At 50.5% G+C, this 18533-nt stretch overlaps 6 protein-coding genes across 6 annotated transcripts; 3 read left to right on the top strand and 3 right to left on the bottom strand.

Annotated features, from left to right (window-relative positions):
* Positions 1-221: 221 nt before the first annotated feature.
* On the top strand, positions 222-2879 carry TrAFT101_002016 (uncharacterized protein; the record flags this gene model as incomplete). Its single annotated transcript, XM_024909637.2, has 7 exons — positions 222-252; positions 338-457; positions 521-588; positions 647-775; positions 834-1064; positions 1124-1585; positions 1641-2879. 7 exons carry the CDS (start codon positions 222-224, stop codon positions 2877-2879), a joined length of 2280 nt encoding a protein of 759 aa, XP_024763134.1.
* TrAFT101_002015 (uncharacterized protein) lies at positions 2856-5037 on the bottom strand. The gene is made up of 3 exons (XM_024905241.2): positions 4337-5037; positions 3475-4214; positions 2856-3409 (listed from the first exon to the last, which is right to left on the bottom strand). The coding sequence occupies exons 1-3, from the start codon at positions 4423-4425 to the stop codon at positions 3297-3299; spliced, it is 942 nt and encodes a 313-aa protein (XP_024763133.1). The 5' UTR covers positions 4426-5037; the 3' UTR covers positions 2856-3296.
* A 231-nt stretch (positions 5038-5268) lies between these two features.
* Positions 5269-10990, top strand: TrAFT101_002014 (uncharacterized protein). Its single transcript, XM_024907817.2, has one exon. It carries the CDS (start codon positions 5697-5699, stop codon positions 10500-10502), a length of 4806 nt encoding a protein of 1601 aa, XP_024763132.2. The 5' UTR covers positions 5269-5696; the 3' UTR covers positions 10503-10990.
* Positions 10927-12815, bottom strand: TrAFT101_002013 (uncharacterized protein). Its single transcript, XM_024906393.2, has 3 exons — positions 12453-12815; positions 12307-12389; positions 10927-12228 (listed from the first exon to the last, which is right to left on the bottom strand). The coding sequence occupies exons 1-3, from the start codon at positions 12656-12658 to the stop codon at positions 11222-11224; spliced, it is 1296 nt and encodes a 431-aa protein (XP_024763131.1). The 5' UTR covers positions 12659-12815; the 3' UTR covers positions 10927-11221.
* Positions 12816-13118: 303 nt separating this feature from the next.
* On the top strand, positions 13119-14738 carry TrAFT101_002012 (uncharacterized protein). The gene is made up of 2 exons (XM_024909636.2): positions 13119-13560; positions 13645-14738. The coding sequence occupies exons 1-2, from the start codon at positions 13258-13260 to the stop codon at positions 14086-14088; spliced, it is 747 nt and encodes a 248-aa protein (XP_024763130.2). The 5' UTR covers positions 13119-13257; the 3' UTR covers positions 14089-14738.
* On the bottom strand, positions 14396-18501 carry TrAFT101_002011 (uncharacterized protein). The gene is made up of 5 exons (XM_066126489.1): positions 18225-18501; positions 18132-18174; positions 18029-18067; positions 15332-17968; positions 14396-15273 (listed from the first exon to the last, which is right to left on the bottom strand). The coding sequence occupies exons 1-5, from the start codon at positions 18325-18327 to the stop codon at positions 14952-14954; spliced, it is 3144 nt and encodes a 1047-aa protein (XP_065982592.1). The 5' UTR covers positions 18328-18501; the 3' UTR covers positions 14396-14951.
* Positions 18502-18533: the final 32 nt, after the last annotated feature.

The raw sequence follows: 18533 nt of genomic DNA, 5'->3' as shown, positions 1-18533 counted from the left end.
AGGTACTATTGTTCAGTCGCCTAATAGCACTGTCTTAGGTCTGTGTGTCTCGGCCCGCGAACAGTGACTTTAGTGGTCATCAACAGCAGACCCATTTCAAGCCACGCGCGAGGGAGCATAGGGAACTCTTTATTTTTTGGCATTTCATCTTTGATTCGAAGCTCATCACCCGCGCAATAATGCCAATATAATCTATCTGAGTGCCAAACCATTTTTACAGCATGGCGGACTTTGGCGTTGGGGTACCAGATGGTGCGAAAAAAAATGATGGGCTGAAAACCGTCATAATCTCTCTCCCCTCGCCCTCAACAAAATTGCTAATCCAGAAGCTGCGCAGAAATCGCGAGATTATCGCTGGGCCAGGGCTCTGCTCCCCCGGAGACGCTGCCACCGAATATCAAGAGCGATGGCATCGTCGCCGTGGATATAACGGCAAAATTTTCAGAAGCTGTTAAGAGTGAGCCGACACATCCTCACGTTATCTGAGCCGCAGTGCACGTAAGCTGATTTATAACCACAGCTCTTGAGCCTGGAGCCATCGTTAAGGATGGGTTCTTCACGTTGTTTGATTCTGTCGCCGCTTTGGAGGTACGTATTATGCTAGACTACGCTTTGCGAGGGTTTCCGTCTTCTCATACTATGATAGATCATGGATCCCAAGATGGATAGTGGGTGCAGCCGCCCCGGAGCTGAGGTGGAGGAAACATACGACGTTTCCAGATCACTGCTGCCAGAAGAGGTGCTGGGTATCATAGATCAGCTTTTATGTCATGAGGTTAGTTCAAAAGGCCCGTACTTACCGTGCCATGCTCCAAGCGCTCATGTTGCATTAGATGTCATGGCATCTGGGATACCCCCTCTCTCAAACGTTATTTACCAGCTTCTACGTAGAAGCCCTGTCTATGCCAGAGCCACGAAGTATTGAAGAAGCTACCTTCGTTCGCAATGGCAACCACAACCCAAATGAACAGCTCATGCTACAGGCCCTCCGAGCATACTGTCTAGGCATGCTGAAAAGCTGCGGCTACGTGAATGAAAGGATCAAATCAGAGCACTTTTATGAGGTAAGTTTCCTACATCAATGCACCAATAGTGGCCCTTTGTTGTTAAATCCCGAGTGCAGGAAGAAGATTTTGTCACCACCACGTACAACCGCACTCTTTTAGCAAGTCTGCCAACAAGTGCGATACGTGACGTTTTGATAGAGGCCATTGCAGCCCTCAGGTCGCAGCGAGGTTCTATGCCTGACAACCTTGTCGAAGCCCTGTTGGCACGATTGGAACTGAGACGCATATTCTTGGACGCTGTGGAATGCCCCAAGAATATGAAAGAGCCTAACTTGGCGAAAAAGCCCTGGAGAGAAGGCCTTGAGCTGTTACCAGACCTAAGCAAAACACACTCTCTGGCCGTGCGGGTTAATGAGGCTTTCAGTGCTACGCTACAGCGGAGACTGGCCAGCACCATGCCTCCACGACCCATTGTTCAACTGGAGTTTGACGTTGCTTTTGGTCACCTAAAGGGCCTGTTCGCAGATGGCCTCGAGCTAATCGACGTTTTGAATTATACAGATTCTCAGAGCTTGCTCGTAAGTTGTACCGACTTAAAAACAGATGATTATTGATGTTAACGAGGAATCATAGACATTTGTAACTTGCTTTCAAGCGAAGAAGCCGCAGCCCATTGTTTATGTGCGAACGTTGTTGCAGACATTCCTCTTCGACGCTATGGAGGTTCTGGGAAGCATGAGTATTCGCCAACTTCTTGACGACGACTTTTCTATTCTCACAATGCCAGCACACCAGTATCTAGACAGAGCAAATGACGAGATTGAGGTTGTTCACGACCCACGATATGCCATGGCGCAGCAGATGGAGTTATTCAGGACCAGGGCAGCACAGCCGTTCTTAGATATCCTCCGCACAGCGTGCCAGAACCGCTGCCGTGTGAGGAGGACTCTCTGCCATCTTCTACGCGATTGGGAGAGCCTCCAGATGGACGCAGAAGAAATCGACCAGATCCTTCAGGTCAAGATTGAAGAGCGGCCGACTATGTACAGATCGGCAATGAGCGGCAGTGGTGTTGAGTCTTATTCTCTGCCCCTGTCGTCATGGACATATCTGTATAAGCTGCGTCAGATGGAGCAAATTATCCAGCTGGGCTTCGAGCTGGAGATTTACCAGACTGATGAACTCGCCGGTATGTACTGGTACCTCAATTATATCTCCAAATCCCGTCTCCACCACACCGAACGAATCAAGTCATTCTTGATGAAAAGAGTTGAAGAGACACACGGACGCCCTGGATATTCAAATCCCACCATCGACGCACAGCTGCAGCGATCGTTGATGTATGCTCGCCTGTCATTACTCGATGCCGCTGTAACCTGGGAGCTATCCGATTCACTGTCATGTCTATACACCGTTTTAAACCGCCTTAAGCTCGTCAAAGCACCACCAAGGCCATACAGCACCGACGAACTCCGATACGAGATTCGAATGAGACCATTCGCGCCGATTGGCCTCCCCGTCCTACCCACTTTTGAAGAATTCACAGCGGGTACTTTGCAGCCCGACACCGAAATCGATGAGCTCTTTGAGTATGCGGAGCGAGCAGTGGAAGGTGCCAAACGAGGCTTCGAGGCTCTTAGCAAGATGACGGCTGAGGAGTCTTTCTCAGTGGGCTCTCACGCCCGATGGTCCTCGTCCGTTAAGAATGGACTCAAGTCGTGCATTGCGACGAAACTTGCCATTTCGGCGGTGCAAAAGGTGATTCAGACTTCGCCGAGCCTGGATAATTTGAAGATCAAGGTGGATGTCCCAACTCCACAAAAAGCATATCACGAATGGTGGATTGTTCCGAAGGTGCTGCCTGTGGCATAATTGCATGTAAAATGAAAATAAGTATTTAATGAGGAAGAGTTTTAAAAAAGACTAATTGAAGTCGCGTTTCCTATTTTCTTCCATCCCCGTTATCCGGAGTGGAAGAAAAGGGAAAAGAAGAGACATAAGATCCCCAGATATACAATCGTAATATGTACGTTCAACTCATCAAACCCGAAAACCCGTTGGAAGATAATTCCATAAATCCAGCTCTATATCTACCGATAGGAGTATCATCCGCCCTTGTCGATTCCACCTTACCTATGTTAATTACACTTAATAGTACAGCCCAAAGATTACAGCCCTCTATCTAATGGTTCTCCGAAGAGCCTACCTTCCATTGCATAATGGAAGCGAATAAAAGATGCTGAACGCATCTTTGTGCTAGCAAGTAGCCAATCGTGTGGTGTAATTAATTTACGCCTTTTTGCGGCCCATCCTGAGTCTCACCATCTGCTCATAAAGGACATCCTTAAAGGCAAAGAGGAAGGCCGCTGTCAAGACACTCTGGGTAACCTTGGGACCAATGCCTGTTATTGTATCTCATTAGTTAATGTTACCAATATTAATGCGTTCTGCCTGGATATCGGCTTACCTTTATACAGACCAGAATAGCCTTCATCTTTCACAACGCGCCTCAAAGTCTCAGACATGCCCTCTTTCTTATCAGAGTGGGCAGCGACGTGCATCTGGCTCTTAACAGTGATGTATGGGTATGTGACTGATGTTGCGAAGAGCTTTCCCAGGGCACCTAGCACGAATGCTACGGTAGGCGTAATCTTCCTCTTCTTCTCCACCGTATTCTTCATCTGCTCAAAGAGGGTATATTGCAGGATGGGGTTCACCACCAGCACCAGCGCCGGGATGACACCAGCGAACAAGGCCTGGGGTCCCTCGTTCTTCAAGAGGGCCATGAGGGTTCCGATGGTGCTGGGAGGCTTGCTCCGCTTGGCAACGGCGCCGGCGCCGGCCTCGACATCATCAGAGTTCTGTCGGCGCGTGGTGATGCGCGTGTTGACGACCCAGATGGGGTTGGTGATGATGACGGTCGCAGAGCCGGCGATGGCGCCCGCGATCATGGACTCGATCGTCGTCAGCTTCTTGCTGGCGCGGCCGGCGCGGGTGGCGGCCTTTTCGAAGAAGGCCCGAGTCCACTCGTACCAGTAGTAGTAGATGAAGTTTGTGACGCTGATGCCGAACAGCGCAGAGTTGATGCCCGCGTACAGGCCCGAGACGCCCTCGCGCGCGATGATCTTTTGGACGGCCTCGACAAATTTGCTCTCGGCCTTTTTGGATTCGACCTGGGCTCTGGTGGAGAGGGTGATGAGAGGGTAGCTGCGGAAGTGCATGTTAGTCGAGGGCGCTGTGTGTGGTTCGCAATATGCGATGCGCACGCCGGAACAAAGACCCAGAGGCTACAACAACGCGACTGATAGCTTGGACATAGGGTATCTTACGTCAAAATCATGGACAGAATGCCGCCACCTGCTCCGGCAAGAGCATGGGCGACATTGTCGTTCTGAGGAATCGGAGTTTTGGCGGCCATTGTATTGGAGTGCTGAGAGACCGAGTCGGGACTAGGAATTTGATATGCTGGGTTGTTCGGTGAGAGAGAAGTGCGGAACCCACGCGATCAGTGATGCGTTGTTGTCTGAATTGCTACCCAACGGCAAGATGACTTGAACAAAAGAAAAAAGCTGTGGCAGCCCTGCCTGGATCGCATGCGACTGTGCGAAGACCCGATGCTATAACGGCAAGCGAGGTAGAGGCTGTCTAAATGTTTAACCGACTTGAACGGGCCCTGATGGATTCCAAGCCGAGGTACCCTTTGGGTGGTGGTGAAGGGCCGGGCAATTTTGGCTGGGGAAGCTGCTGTAAACGGCTGTTTGGCTCGGTGCTTGTGTCTGGCGCTAGTGCGGCAAAGTGCGCTGGAATGAAGTCATGCCTTTTCCCGGGGAAGCCCGGCTAGCGTGCTAAGCTTCGGAGCATTGCATGTGACATTTGGCGGGGTGTTTTTGGGATTTTTTTTTGTAGGTGGTGAATTGCAGGAGTTTGAGTTCTCGTGAAGATAGGTAGTATCCATTTATATACGTGGATTCTACTAATACAATACCATGCTTATGAGCACGGCAAGGGAAATCTGGGAAGCTAGGAGAGAATGTCACTGAGCTCACTGTTGTACTCCTTACATCTCTAGGTAGGTACTTTGACAAACAGTACATGGTGTTGGCAGCAACAATCGCACGGAATAATGATATTGCGACAAGAGCAAAGAAAGTTTTGGAAGAGCTCGACTAGCAAAAAGCATCACAACAAATTTTGGGGCTAAGCCGCTATAGGCAGTATCAGGTACAACCTCTCCATGTAGCTTTCCACAATCACGGTCGGTATCGAATACCTCCTCATCTGGATTCTAGCTTCATTCACGCCGTGGCTGGCCCTGCGCTTAATCCCCTGCAAACACAGACCCAGGTCTGGGAATGACATACTTTCTTTGCAGCAGATGTCCAGGCATAGGAAAGCTGGCTTCTAACCAACGGCTTCGACCTTTGCTGGCACAACATCGCCGACCCCAGCACGTCTAGCGTTGATGCTGTGTCCTCGCCTGACCCGCTGAATGAACCCACTATATCGTTTCCTAGCTTTGAGCCTCAGTCCGCGTCGCGACGCGTCACGCGCAGCCAGCGATCGCAAAAATCCCCATCGCAAGTCGAGGCACCCAGAATACAGATTATTCAGTTGGAAGGAGGGGAATCTTCGTCGCCACAGCGGTTACTGGTCACGGTCGAGACGGAGGGCCATCGAGCCGACGACAAGATGGCCACAGCTTCGAGCGGCACGAGGAGGAAGCTGTTTAGGTCCCCGGTACCTCAGTCGCCCACAGTGCGGCGCATTGGCGATGATACCATCACAACCTCAGTCCCGCTGAGGGAATCCGGCGAAGATGAGCTCACAACAGCGACGACACCAGGGAGGAGACGGAGCCGCCCTCGATTACTCAACGGAACACCCATGCCGGCTGCGGGGGTGAAGAGGAGGGCAGGATCACCGATCAGTCGAAACCCACGCCGTCAACGCACCGAGAGATTCACAGGAGGAAATGATACAGAGCTACACCTTGACGAGAAGGAGAATATTGAATCCATGACGCCAAAATCCCCGAGACGAGGGCGTCCACCCAAAAATCCGGCAAATGTCCAATCCACCACGCCAAAAGCATCCCCAAGACGAGGACGTCCTCCCAAAAACCCAGTTGTCGAACCATCTAGCGGGCTTGACACTACGAAAAGAGGGCGGAGGCGGCGAGCAATGGCGCCCGATGAATTGGTCGAAATGGCTGAGGAAGCGAAAGCAGCAGCGGAAAGGAGCTTTGTGCAGAATAGCGGCAGGACAATTGAAGCAAACAGAGCAAATTCCGCACTTGCTCACTCGGAACAGCAGGTCGAAGTTGATGCAGTCTCCAACGCAGATGCAGCATCCGATATATGGATGAGAACAATAGTCGACGAAGCGACACCTAGACCCGCGGTACGACCTTCAGCCACACAGTCGCCTTCAAAAGGCAGATCGACAGGCGGTAGTGTGAGAAAGAGAAAGGCCGACCGAAGCTATCATGCTCCAGAAACTAGCGATCACTCTTCCGTGGATGACCAACCTAATGACTTTAGCTCCCAGAATAACGATACGATCGCACAAGGCGAAGACTTTAGTATGATCTTCATGGATTCTATTCCGTCTTTTCAAGGGAACCTCAGCGCCAACGGCACCTTCATGTCCACACTACATGAAGACGAAGAGCTTGGCGAGGAGACACACATTATCATTAACAACACTCTGGCATCCCTCAGGCGAGAAGTTGCGCAGACCAGTGACCCAGTAGAGGATGTTACGGAAACCATCGCGATCCCTGACATCCCGGAGACCGAAGAACCAGCAGAAGAGGTATTTGTCCCGATTATACGGGAATCTGCTAGAAGTGTGCGCCTGAGCTTGAGTCCATGGTGGTCCCGGAAGCCTAAGAAGATGGGCACATCACCACTTAAGCACCAGGCCTTGATGAGATCAGCCGCAAAACGATCAGGGAGAATATTCAGCGTAGAGCATACGGAAGAGCCGACACCGACTAAGGCTGGTAAACAGACGGCGTCCACGTACTCTCGCGAACAGCACCCGAATGTTTCTAGCGATTCATTTTCTGAGATTCCTCAGAATTACCTCGATGCTCCGACCCCCAAGCCTATAAACTTTGCTGCCCCTCAAGCTGACCGGGAAGTCGATTTGATGAAATTCGGATTGGAGGGGGGGGATGAGGGCCAGGTTGAGCTGGAACATGCTCAAGATATTGACGAGCCGCAGGAGGAAGAGGAGCCGCAGGAGGAAGAGAAACTCCAAGAGGAAGAGGAACTCCAAGAGGAAGAGGAAGAGGAACTCCAAGAGGAACTCCAAGAGGACCTGGAGGAAGTGGTGGAGGAAGAACCGGTAGAGGAACTGGAAGAAGAACCAGCGGAAGAAAACGCCACAAGAGGGAGCGTACTGGGTGGTATGATAGGATATCTTAGGAGAAGACTGTCAACCTTTGAGATGAGCTCACCCGTGCGTCATGTCATTGAAGAAGAGGGAGAAGAGGAGGAGGGCGAAGAAGCAGAAGAAGACAACCAGTACGACGAGCACGAAGAATACGAAGAGCAAGAAGAACCGGATGAGCAGCAGCACGAACAACATTACGAAGAGCAGTACAAAGAGCAACGCGAAGAGCCTGGGCATGAAGAGGATTTGCAAGAGCAGAGGCTCGATTCCGATTTGCCAGAATTAGAGGAAGAAAAAGAATATGAATTAGGGGGATACGAAGACGAGGAGCCGGAAACAGTTGAAGAGCATGAGGAACAGGCAGAAGTGGAGGACCTTGAAGAGCATCAAGAGGAGCTCGAGACCCATACCCCAGAAGAGGAGGTGGAAGAATACGCCGAGCAAGAAGAGGATATTGAGGAATACCCAGCACATGAGGAGCACGAGGACCAACAGCAGGACGACCATGAACATGAAGTCAACGAAGATCGCGAAGATCACGAAGACCAAGAGGAATATCCAACGACTTTTCAGATACACGAGTTCTCAGACCGTATGAGAGCAGGTAATCATACGCACGAGCAGCCAGATCGCGATGACATTCATATTGACGAAGAAATGCGTTCCATTTCTCCGGAACAACCACCTGAGCAGCTAGAGCCTACGCCAGAGCGGGAAGAGCAGCCAGCAAAGGTCACGCCCCTCCATCAGATGTCATCGCCGCTGCAGGAGCCTCAATCTCTGCCACAAGAACAAGTACCGGAGAAAGCAGTACGATCTAACTTCTCTTCCATTATGCGAGCTGGCCGAGTTTTACAAAGCGTTACTTCCGACCCTCCTTCCCCACGAGTCCGAGAGATGTCCCTAGGAAGCCCATTCAGAAGCTCCGCAAACAAAGAGCCGTCATACACCTCCAAAGAAGACAGGCACCAACTTTTAAGCAAAAGTCCACCACAGCCGATGAATTTTGGTAGTAGCCAGTTGACTGCTGTCAAGGTACCTGTAAACTATGGAGCTACTGCTGAGATTCAGGCTTTTGGTATGAATGCAAATGGTATGGACCCTGCATACGGCCACGGCACAAGGGATTTCGCGCATAAGAAACGACTGTTATCAAGAGAATCGATAGCAAGTTCTTTGGGCAACACTCCATCGAGTAACGGTGCCGCGCACTGGGCGGAAAATGAGGGGCCCTCAAGCCCTAGCGTGAGGAGAGAGAGATCATTACTACAAGCAGCGCGTTCATCGGTTATGAGAAATACGATTCGTCTTGGTCAGGTTGACGGTGCTGCAGAGGAATTAGATATGGCCGAGGAAGAGGAGCAAGTGGCAGAAGAACAAATGGAAGAAGAACAGGTGGAAGAGGAGCACATGGAAGATGAGTACATGGATGAACAAGAAGTGGACGAAGAGCAAGCGGGAGAGGAAGAAATAGGAGAGCAGCATATGGATGAACAAGAAGTGGAGGAGGAGCATGCGGATGAAGAAGTGGAAGAGCAAATTGAAAATGGACAGCATGAAGAGGAACAGGAAGAGCAGGAGGTAGAAGGGGCAGGAGAAGGAGAAGAAGAAGAAGAAGATGATGACGATGACGATGACGACGATATCGATATTTGGGAGTACGAAGCTCAGCGGGAGGTACCACCTCGTCCGGAACTACCTCATCAAGCATTGCAGTCTACGACGGTGTCTATAGCACAAGGCCATAACGTGGTACCGGGTCCTTCAACATCCTGGAGAGATACACAGCAAGCAACCGCCAAATTTCCTACTGATGTGTCAAAGACTGCTCAAGTGAAGCGGACAATCGACCGGCACTCCAACGAGAATGTTGGAGATGAAGAACTTTCTCCAATTTCACGGAATCAACAGGACAAAGAGCCAGAAACTGCGACCAAATCCAAGCGATTTGACCTATCATCCTTTTTTTCCTCGCCAGCGGCGATCACAGGAATATTGGCTGAGAAATTTCGGTCGGTGAAACACCAAGCTCCTGCCCAGCCAACTCAACAAGCAGAGTCTACCAAACCTAGACAGGAGCCCCCAGCGATGTCCCCCACATCGATATTTCCGAGACTTCCAAATGTTACTGGACAGCCAAGCCTTCATCGTGCAAATCCTATATCTTCACCAATTCTCTCTGATCCACTAGATGATGATGATCGTACGAATGAACGCTCTTCATCACCAGCCTCTCCCGAAAGATCTCATCTTACTACCATTTCTCAGAAGCAAAATTTTATGCCGCGGCCAAGGCAGGCCAGTAACCCACTCTTCCAGCCCACTTCATCTCATGCTGCGGCGACTCCACCGAGGACGCAGTTGACTCATGAAGATATTCAGAAGTGGCAACAACAAACATCGAATGCCGATGAAAACTCGTCGAACTCTCGACCTTTACTGAGGCCGTTACCATCAAAACATGCCTCACCAAAGAAATCAAGTCTCCGATCTCCTCTAAAGCCACATACACCAGGGCGGGTTGTTGAGTTCACAAGCAATGTGCTATCACCTGCAGAGCAAGCTCGACTTCGCGAACTCCGTAACCGAGCAAACGAAGACGTGTCAGGGGAGGATATTAGCGTTGTCCCTACTACATCAACCCGAGTAGAGCCGCGTGCAGGCAAGGGAAGTATGGCTAGTAGGCAACAGCAGAAACAGCCGCCAACAATTGTTCCATCAAGGATTATCAAACCTGCGGGCATAACAAAGAAACGACCAACAAAGAGGCGTCGGAGACGGGAGCCGCCCTCAGAGACGGTTTGGACGCGTCAACACTGGTTATTCCTTGACACACTCCTACAAATGCGGCGAAAGAGCCCCTTTAGCGAAAAGTACGCGCCAGTCTCTCAAAAATACCTCGGAAAAACGATCACTAGCATGGGCGAATCCATGGTACTAGAGAAATGGCACCTCGAATGCATCGACGCCTTTAAGTCTCAAATCGGCGGCTGGGATGAAGGCGAACTCGCTAAAAGATTATTTGCGCTCATTCTCGGAGAAGCGAAACGCCGTCGAAGCTCTATGAATCGGTCTCCCGGAGTTATATTCCATTGATTGAAATTAGGATGAGAGAGAGTTAGAGGTTGCTTTCTAGCCTATTGACTTTTTTGTTCTATTACTGCTGTCAAGTTTGCTTTTTTACGGCGGCAGATTGGCACAAAGCCAATTTTTTTTTTTCTGTGTGTGTTAAAATTTTGATATAGCATTTCACCGGTGTTGGAAACCAAGGATCAGGAATGAAAATGAACTATGCATGAGTGGCGTTGGAAAACGGAACGGGTTTCGATTAACGTTTTTGGTTTGGCTCCGGTTTGGTTTGCTTCTTCATCATGTTGTATTTAAAGGGAAAAGATACCACTTTGGCGGTTCTGGCTGTTTGTCTCTCACACAAACATTTTTTTTTTTTTTTTTTTTTTTTGGAGAGCAGGATTCTCTTCTGTTTTTTTGGCTGTACTTGGATGTACCACCAGTGTTATTTGTACGTACAGATATCTAGGATACTTCTTTCTGTGTTGCCTTGTCTTTAGGGAATGAGTTACGGCATGATGAAATGAGAAAAGAACACTTCTCAATTGCACTTCTATTTCCCAAATTCTTCCAATTACAAGCAGCCAAAAAAGGCGCAATGAGTTGTTTCGGCACGGACGGGTCTTTTTCATAAACCAACACCTGATCTACCGTGACTTGACTAACACATTACAATACGAGACCCGTTTGTCTAGCCATCATTTCCCTCCATCTTCATTCCCATTGTACTCTTCTTTTCTCCTCCTCTACTCAAGCAGAGAAGCCTGGTTAGTGTACAATACATCCACCACATTGCTCAGCTTCTCAATCGTTGCTAGAGCAGCATCATATGATTCGTCTCTCTGCGTCTCGTCGTAAATAATAAGGCAGCCAGCACCCTGATCCAAAACACCAATGATGACCTTGTCGAGGATCATCTGTGACAGCTTCCTCTCAACCTGCTGGGTGTCCAGACCCACCATCTTGGCAATGTGATCGATCTCAACTCTTGAGAAGGGCTCAATGACCTTGATGAGATTCTGCTCCAGCATGGCGTCGTAGAGCCGGCGGAGATGGTTGCGGATAAAGGTGTCGCTACCGAGCTCGTAGCGGTAGGCAGACAGGGCACGCTCGTATTCTTCCAGAGATCGGTTGGCGTGGGCGCGGGCGATGGCCTTCATGGCCTCGAGGTTCTTACCGGCGTACTTGACAGCTTGTTTGGATGCCATGAGCTGGTTGACATCCTCAACAAGGTTCAACATAATCTTGCAGAGGAGCATGTATTGCAGCGCAGCTTGGGCTTTGCCAGCCTCTTCCTGGGTGTGGTATCCGTCCAGCGCCTCGATGAAGTAAGAGAATGCCGTGTTGAAGTCCTTATCTTCAGCATGGAGCATTCCACTCTGCATGTCGAGGTTGGCCTGCAGGAGCGGTGGGGTATAAACGCTGGCAGCGCTCGTTCTCGCACTTGTTAAGGCAGCGCGGGCCTTGGGGATGTTGCCCAAAGCATGGTAGACTCGGGATTCAAGGAGCTGTACTTCGACGAGGCGGAGCTTGTCGTCGAGGCGCTTGAGCTCGCGGAGGAGGCCGTTGATGAGTGTGAGAGCGTCGTAGTAGGTCTGCTTGGACATGTAGAGTGTGACGAGGCGGACTTCGAGGTCCTGGCGCTGGAAGGCACGGCGCTCTGCGGTGGCCCATTCTATGCAGTCTTTTGTGACGGCAACTTCAACGTCGGTGCTGTTGGGGATGTCTTTGAAGAAGTCCAGGAGCTGGCGGACTAAACGACATTACCAGGTATCAGTCATTGGGTCTCAAGATATTAGTTCTTTTAGAGCTCCAGCATAAAATGACGTACCCAGCTTCGAGGACTTGGCCTTTGCAAAGGATGAGAATACTGTCCGGCTTTCCCGTACCAGGTTTACAAGCTCTTGGGTTTTCCTGATGGAGAGGTTAGCTCAGCCTCATGAAGCAAAATGCAGTGCAATAGTTGTCACCACTGACTTCTCATCCCGGTAGAGTTCTCCCAAGCTTATCAATGCAGTCTCATACTCGCGCGTGGCGGCGTCTGAGGTGGCCGCAGGGGCCTTTGATATGATTTCTCTGAACGCAGCCTCTGCCTTTCTGGGATCCTTCTTCACCAGCTCTGCCGCAGCCTGCTTCTGGTCCGCCTTCACCAGCTCTGGGGATTCTTTGACCAGGGTGGCCATGGTGGGAGTTGGATGCAGAATCGAGAGAGCTTCGGGAGGGGTTTGCGAGCGGTGGGGGGATATGAGTGGTCGAATCGGTGACGCTGTCTATTCTGCTTCTGCTTGAAAGACAGGAAATGCTCGTCTGGGGCTGGAATGGGCGAATAACGGAGTTGGGTTGTTGAAGCTGAAGCTGATGCACAATCTCGATCCGAGCTTGGCCTGTCCCTCCAGGTAGACACAGCGCGACGTAGCCCGCAGCAAGGCCACAGAGTACAGGGTACTTAGTCAGAGGCAATGGGCGCCATGCCGTAAGCAGTAGCGGCTACTTTGCCCACTTTTGGCGGCGTGGAAGCTGCTGGGCGCAAGTTGCAAAGTGCGGACCGTCAATGATCCGCCCCGGCTGCGCTTTCGGTGGGCTGAACCGGCGCAGGCCGGAGGGGCCAGTCATGCAGCGCAACGGAATTTTTATAGCGGGCTCCCCTCATATAGAAGAGCATAGAACGTGCCGAGCGTACAATTTCAGATAGCAAACCATTGCCGTCCACCGCTTCAGTCCGCCCAATTGGCCCATTCCCCAGCTCTCTGCCGACCTCGCATCTCCGTGATTCCCCTTCACCATGTTCCGACAAGCCATTGCCGCCTCTTCCAGAGCTCTGCGCTCAACGCCGAGCATCGCCGCCAGCCGAGCAGTCCTGCGGCCTCAGCTTCAGACTGCTGCTCCCGCCGTCTCAATAAGATCATTCCAACCTGCCGCCAGCCGGTGGTACAGTGAATCCAAAGAGTCTACCGAGACCAAGGAGGCTCCCAAGGCTGAGGAAAAGGCCGAGACCAAGGAGGGAGAGACGAACGGCGAGTCTGACGTTGTCGCTCAACTGAAGAAGGATCTCGAGGCCAAGGATGCTGAGGCTCGTGACTGGAAGGTTCGTATATAATTTCTCACGATCAATCTTCCAAAAACTCAAATAATCTCGTTTGGGTCCTTACTAATCTCTCTCTCATTACAGGACAAATGCCTTCGCACCGTCGCCGACTTCCGCAACCTCCAGGACCGCACGGCACGTGAGGTCAAGTCCGCCCGCGACTTTGCCATCCAGAAGTTCGCCAAGGACCTCGTCGACAGCGTCGACAACCTCGACCGCGCCTTGTCCACCGTCCCCGCAGACAAGCTCATGGCCGAGATCAAGGGCGAGGATCTCCAGGAGCTCGCCAACCTCTACGAGGGCCTCAAGATGACCGAGAGCATCCTCATCCAGACACTGGCCAAGCACGGCCTGGAGCGACTGGAGCCGGACGGCATCAAGTTCAACCCCAACGAGCATGAGGCTACCTTCATGGCCCCCCAGCCCGGCAAGGAGGACAACACCGTCTTCTTCGTCCAGCAGAAGGGCTTCAAGCTCAACGGCCGTGTTCTGCGTGCCGCCAAGGTCGGCGTCGTAAAGAACGCTTAAGAGCTTATTTCCTAATTGAAGGAAAAAATCTTCTCTCTTTTACAATCATCTTTCAAGATATTCTTATTCGAAGACATGAAGAAGATGAAGAAGAAAAATTCATAAAAAAAGATACCTAAAGATGCGTGGATGGAAATGATCTAAACATAAATCATTGCAACGCCTCTTTCACTTGTACTAGTATTACCGGAATTTTGCGCTGGCTTGGCGTTGGGTCACGAAACCAAAAAATGTATAATGCTCCTCTCACGATGACGGTTTTTGAAAAGACAAAAAACATAACATGTTGCATGGTGGGTTCGGGAAAGAACCTTGAGAAGAGGGACGAAGGAAAAGGGTTACAAAAGGGTTACACACTCCACAAAAGTTGGACACATGAATGTGAGACTGAAGAGGAAAATGAGAGAGAATCATCTGTATGAGCGGATATAACATACATGTATATACGACTTTGCGTCATCTAAGCGGCTGTCAGATGGCGAGCCGCCCTCTAATCAACCGCTCCAAAAGCGGAACAATGCATACCTATCTCACCCCATATACCTTTGTGACTTTGAACGATTCCTATTTCTATAACTACCATCCCACTCTGCCATAAAGGAATCCTTTTCTAAACATTAATGGTCGTAAAATTCGATGCTCAAATGACATAAAAAGCAACTGTTTCCTTCCCTCATTTAATGCTTGCAGACTGCTGCACTGCCTCGGAGTTCCAATTCTTCTGTTCTTTTTTCCTCTTTTTTACATTTGACGACCGCCGGTCAACATTATATTCACGTCTTCATAAAAAAGCTCCAAGACTCCCCATAATGTATGTTATACACTTGAGACCGACAGGTGGTAGGCCACCTTATACTCGCATCTCATTTCTTTGCTTTTCCCTTTGCTGCAGCTGGCTTGGCCTTGGAGCGGCCTTTTGGCTTGGCCTCTTCACTGTCACCGTCATCTGCGGTCTGGGCTTTCACAGCCTTCTTTGAGGGCTTCTTAACCTTTGGTTGCTTGATGTATTTGTCCTTTTTGAGATCAATTTCGTCATCTTCTTCGGCATCTGGCGACTCCAGGACCTCTGCATCATCTGCCTCTTCAATAGCTTCTTCCAAATCTGGAGCCTCCTTAGCCAGCTTCTTTGGAGCCAAAACATTGCTGGCTTTGATGAATGGTAGTGGGTGATTCATGGCATTGTATCTATGTCCAGTTAGTATCATCAAAAAGCTAATGAGAGATAGAGACGCGTAGAACTTACGTTCGAGTAAAGGCAGCCTTCGTCTTCGATTCGATACTGACATTTTCGTCGCTCATGGGGCCAACTCCGAGCTCCTGAATAGCGTCAAAGTCTTCTCGAGTGAGATAGTAGCTGTCCATCAGATCAATCACTTCTCCCACGGCTTCACCACCTTCTTTCTGCAGTCGATCAACTGTTTGGGACCACATCAGGGGTAAATACTCTTGTCGAACCTCGGTATGGTCGCCAGATGACTTGAGCCGCATGTGAGAGTGAATTTCTCGGATATATCGACCCAGCTTCCCAGCTTTGCTGTGGTTTCCAAGCCACGAGGTAAAATTAGATCCCAGCAACTGGCCAGCAATGAAACTGGCAGGTCTTACAGTGCTAAAAACAGCATGTGTAGGCATCAGACTCCAGTGCTGCTGCGGTCCGTGGATCATACGATCCACCAAGTCACCATCACTGATACTCTCCGCAGCTTGATCAAAGAGCTCAAGCGCTTTTAAAGTGGCTTCTCGACCGGTGTATCCCTTACCCCCCAGGGCCATGGGTTTGGTGCGGAGGTAATTCTCCTGGATCATAAGGAAGCTGAACTCATGATCATTGAAATAGAGCTCAATCTTGTCATTGAGGGTTGCTTTGCTCGCAGGAGCAAAGAGTCCGCCGCCAAGCATCTTCTGACAGATATCCCACGGCTTGAGGACGACATGCTTTTCCCATGCTTTAGACATGGCTTTGCTTTGATCAAAACTCATTGATGACTGGTCGAGTTTCGCTGTGGAAATCATGTTGATAATCTGGCGGATGTCCTTATTGCTCCCTTCAATGAGAGCATCGACAACTGGTGGTGGCAGTTTTAGGCCTTCTCGGTGGCAGATTGTCATGATACGGGAGCGTACTTGGTCGACCGTCGGACGGTTGAATCTTACATCAAACGCAGCGTGGTCGAAGGGCTTCATCTTTGGCAACCTGCGCTCGTTGCAGATCAGGATCAACGGCACCTCCGTCTTCCTGCAGAATTTGGCCAGGGCGCCAACTCCTCCGCGATCACCAGCCGACATGCCGTCGACTTCATCCATGATGAGTACAATCTTCTTCTTAGCGTTATCCACTGATTTACCGTCTCCTGCGAAGAATCCCAGCAATGAAGTATTGTTCATAACATCGCTCACCCCAGCTTCGACAAGCTTCTTGCTTCGTGTGTCACTCGCATTGCTCTCCAAAACATCGTAGCCCTCGAGCTTGGCCGCCAAATGCGCCGCTGTGGTTTTTCCAATACCAGGAGGACCAGATATAATGATGGCACGCTCGCCTCCCATGCCATCCGCGCCACGCCGCTGAAAATTATACTTCTTTGACTTTGGCCAGTTTCGAAGCCAGTTTTGAATCTTTTCCACCTGCGCCTTGTTGCCACATATTTGATTTAGCTGTGTCGGCGCATATTTGGAAGTGAGGAGCATATCGGGTGCTCGTGCAGGCTGAGCCGCGGCGCTGCTCGTTGATCCTTGAGACGCGGCCTTCTTCTTCGCTAGTTTCTCCGCTTCCAGCTTCTTTGCTTTCTCTTCCGCCTCCATTTCCGCAATCTGTTGCTTCACTTTTTCTTCCTCTGCCTTCTTCTTTTCTTGTGCTTTCTGGGCGCCCTTGCCTGTACCACCAAATGCCGGAAGTTTGCGAATCAGGTCGAAAAGGCCATGCTCATCAATGGTCTTGATACCATTTGCTTTGATCTTGGCTAATTTACTGGGCCCAGCATCGTCTCCGAGAACAACGAAGCTGGTTTTGCTGCTGGGTTGACCAGTAACTTTACCACCATATCGCTTGACTAGTGCCTGGCCTTCATCGCGGCCAATGGTTTGCAACACGCCGGTGAAGACAAAAGTCAATCCACTGAGACACTCTTCCTCGCCTTCTGGAAGCTCTCCGGTAGGTTGGGCGGGTTGTGTGGAAGCATTACCGCCGCCCGCGGCAGCCTTTCTCCAATCGAATTTCGCGTTGGGATCTTTAGGTGGTGGTGTTGGCGCTCTTACAGTAGCCACGCTGTTTAAGATGTTCTGGATATCCTCATCCTCAGGTTCGTCTGCTTTCTTCGCTCTAGGTGCGCGTGGTTTGCTCGCTGCAGGTTTCTTTCGAGGTAGTACTTCTTCTTCCTCTTCGTCCGATTCCTGTTCCGGGGACTTTCGCTTCTTGCCGGCAGGTGTGGCCTTGGCCGTCGGTTTGTCTGCAGAATTCTTTCCAGGGGGAGCAGCTCGTCCTCGTGCTTTAGATTTGGGGACAACTTCGTCTTCAGATTCTTCCGTTTCATATTCGTCATTTCCACGCTTGCTGCGGCCCTTAGCGTCAGCAGCGAATATATCATCGGCATCCTCGTCGCCATCTTCCATGTATGCATCCTCATCATCGCGAACGGGAGCCGGCTTATACGAGGTCCTGGCTCTTTTGGACCGAGGGGCTATGTCTCCCTCCTCGTCTTCTTCTGGTGCAGCTGCCGTTGCTGCGGGTTTCTTTCGCGGACTAGATCGAACAGGGACGTCAACTTCGACAGTGGATTTGGTGGCACTTTTCTTGGGTGTTTGAGATGCTTTGGTCGCTTTAGAGTCTTTAGAAGAGGCGAAATAATCATCGGCGGATATGGCTACACCTTTGGGCTCTGTTTCTCTAAACAAATGTTAGTGGTCTTCAATTAAAATCGGTACAATATAATGCAACAATACGTACCGTTTTTTCGCCGGGGGCTTTGGTGTAGGCTTCTTCTCTCTATAAGACTGGTTAGTGGTGGGGCGTGAACTAGATGCGACGATGGAGAGCAGGGCAATAATACTCTATAGCTTCATCATCGCTATCTTCAACAACTTTCCGGTTCTCTATAGACTAGTTAGCATCAATTGAAGACTGATGATTTCGTAGCACTTACTCCCTCGCTTGCCTTTGGCCGCTGGTGGCTCTGGTTTGGCGGCCGCGGGCTTCGGGGGGGCTGCACCACCCTTTGGCGTGAAGAAGGATCGAATATCAGGCATTGTTTCTTCTTGCTGGGTGAAAAAAAGAAAATTACCAAAGGGAAATGAGATGGCAAGGAAGAGGACGAAAATATAGCCCTCCAAAGGCCCTCTTTTGCCGCAATCTCGGCGCTGTTGCCTGACTGATCGCGGGTTTAGCGGCGTGCAGAGAGGAAGCAGCCTAGAAATTATCCCAGTGACGTGCCACCTGCGGCGCAACGCGAAGC

Source organism: Trichoderma asperellum, chromosome 1 (assembly GCF_020647865.1).
Source record: "Trichoderma asperellum chromosome 1, complete sequence".
NCBI lineage: Eukaryota > Fungi > Ascomycota > Sordariomycetes > Hypocreales > Hypocreaceae > Trichoderma > Trichoderma asperellum.
The sequence above is the reverse complement of the archived record's forward strand: the minus strand, read 5'-3'. Positions and strand labels throughout refer to the sequence as shown.

Excerpts from the sequence above, each read along its gene's own strand:
- TrAFT101_002012 (XM_024909636.2), top strand. The coding sequence starts at position 13,258 with ATGTTCCGACAAGCCATTGCCGCCTCTTCCAGAGCTCTGCGCTCAACG. Across the intron at positions 13,561-13,644 it reads CTGAGGCTCGTGACTGGAAG|GACAAATGCCTTCGCACCGT; the intron begins GTTCGTATATAA and ends CTCTCATTACAG.
- TrAFT101_002013 (XM_024906393.2), bottom strand. The coding sequence starts at position 12,658 with ATGGCCACCCTGGTCAAAGAATCCCCAGAGCTGGTGAAGGCGGACCAG. Across the intron at positions 12,390-12,452 it reads GAACTCTACCGGGATGAGAA|GAAAACCCAAGAGCTTGTAA; the intron begins GTCAGTGGTGAC and ends CCTCTCCATCAG. Across the intron at positions 12,229-12,306 it reads GGCCAAGTCCTCGAAGCTGG|TCCGCCAGCTCCTGGACTTC; the intron begins GTACGTCATTTT and ends AATGTCGTTTAG.
- TrAFT101_002011 (XM_066126489.1), bottom strand. The coding sequence starts at position 18,327 with ATGCCTGATATTCGATCCTTCTTCACGCCAAAGGGTGGTGCAGCCCCC. Across the intron at positions 18,175-18,224 it reads GGCCAAAGGCAAGCGAGGGA|AGAACCGGAAAGTTGTTGAA; the intron begins GTAAGTGCTACG and ends ACTAGTCTATAG. Across the intron at positions 15,274-15,331 it reads AAGGCTGCCTTTACTCGAAC|ATACAATGCCATGAATCACC; the intron begins GTAAGTTCTACG and ends AACTGGACATAG.
- TrAFT101_002014 (XM_024907817.2), top strand. The coding sequence starts at position 5,697 with ATGGCCACAGCTTCGAGCGGCACGAGGAGGAAGCTGTTTAGGTCCCCG.
- TrAFT101_002015 (XM_024905241.2), bottom strand. The coding sequence starts at position 4,425 with ATGGCCGCCAAAACTCCGATTCCTCAGAACGACAATGTCGCCCATGCT. Across the intron at positions 4,215-4,336 it reads ATTCTGTCCATGATTTTGAC|CTACCCTCTCATCACCCTCT; the intron begins GTAAGATACCCT and ends GCACTTCCGCAG. Across the intron at positions 3,410-3,474 it reads CTATTCTGGTCTGTATAAAG|GCATTGGTCCCAAGGTTACC; the intron begins GTAAGCCGATAT and ends ATACAATAACAG.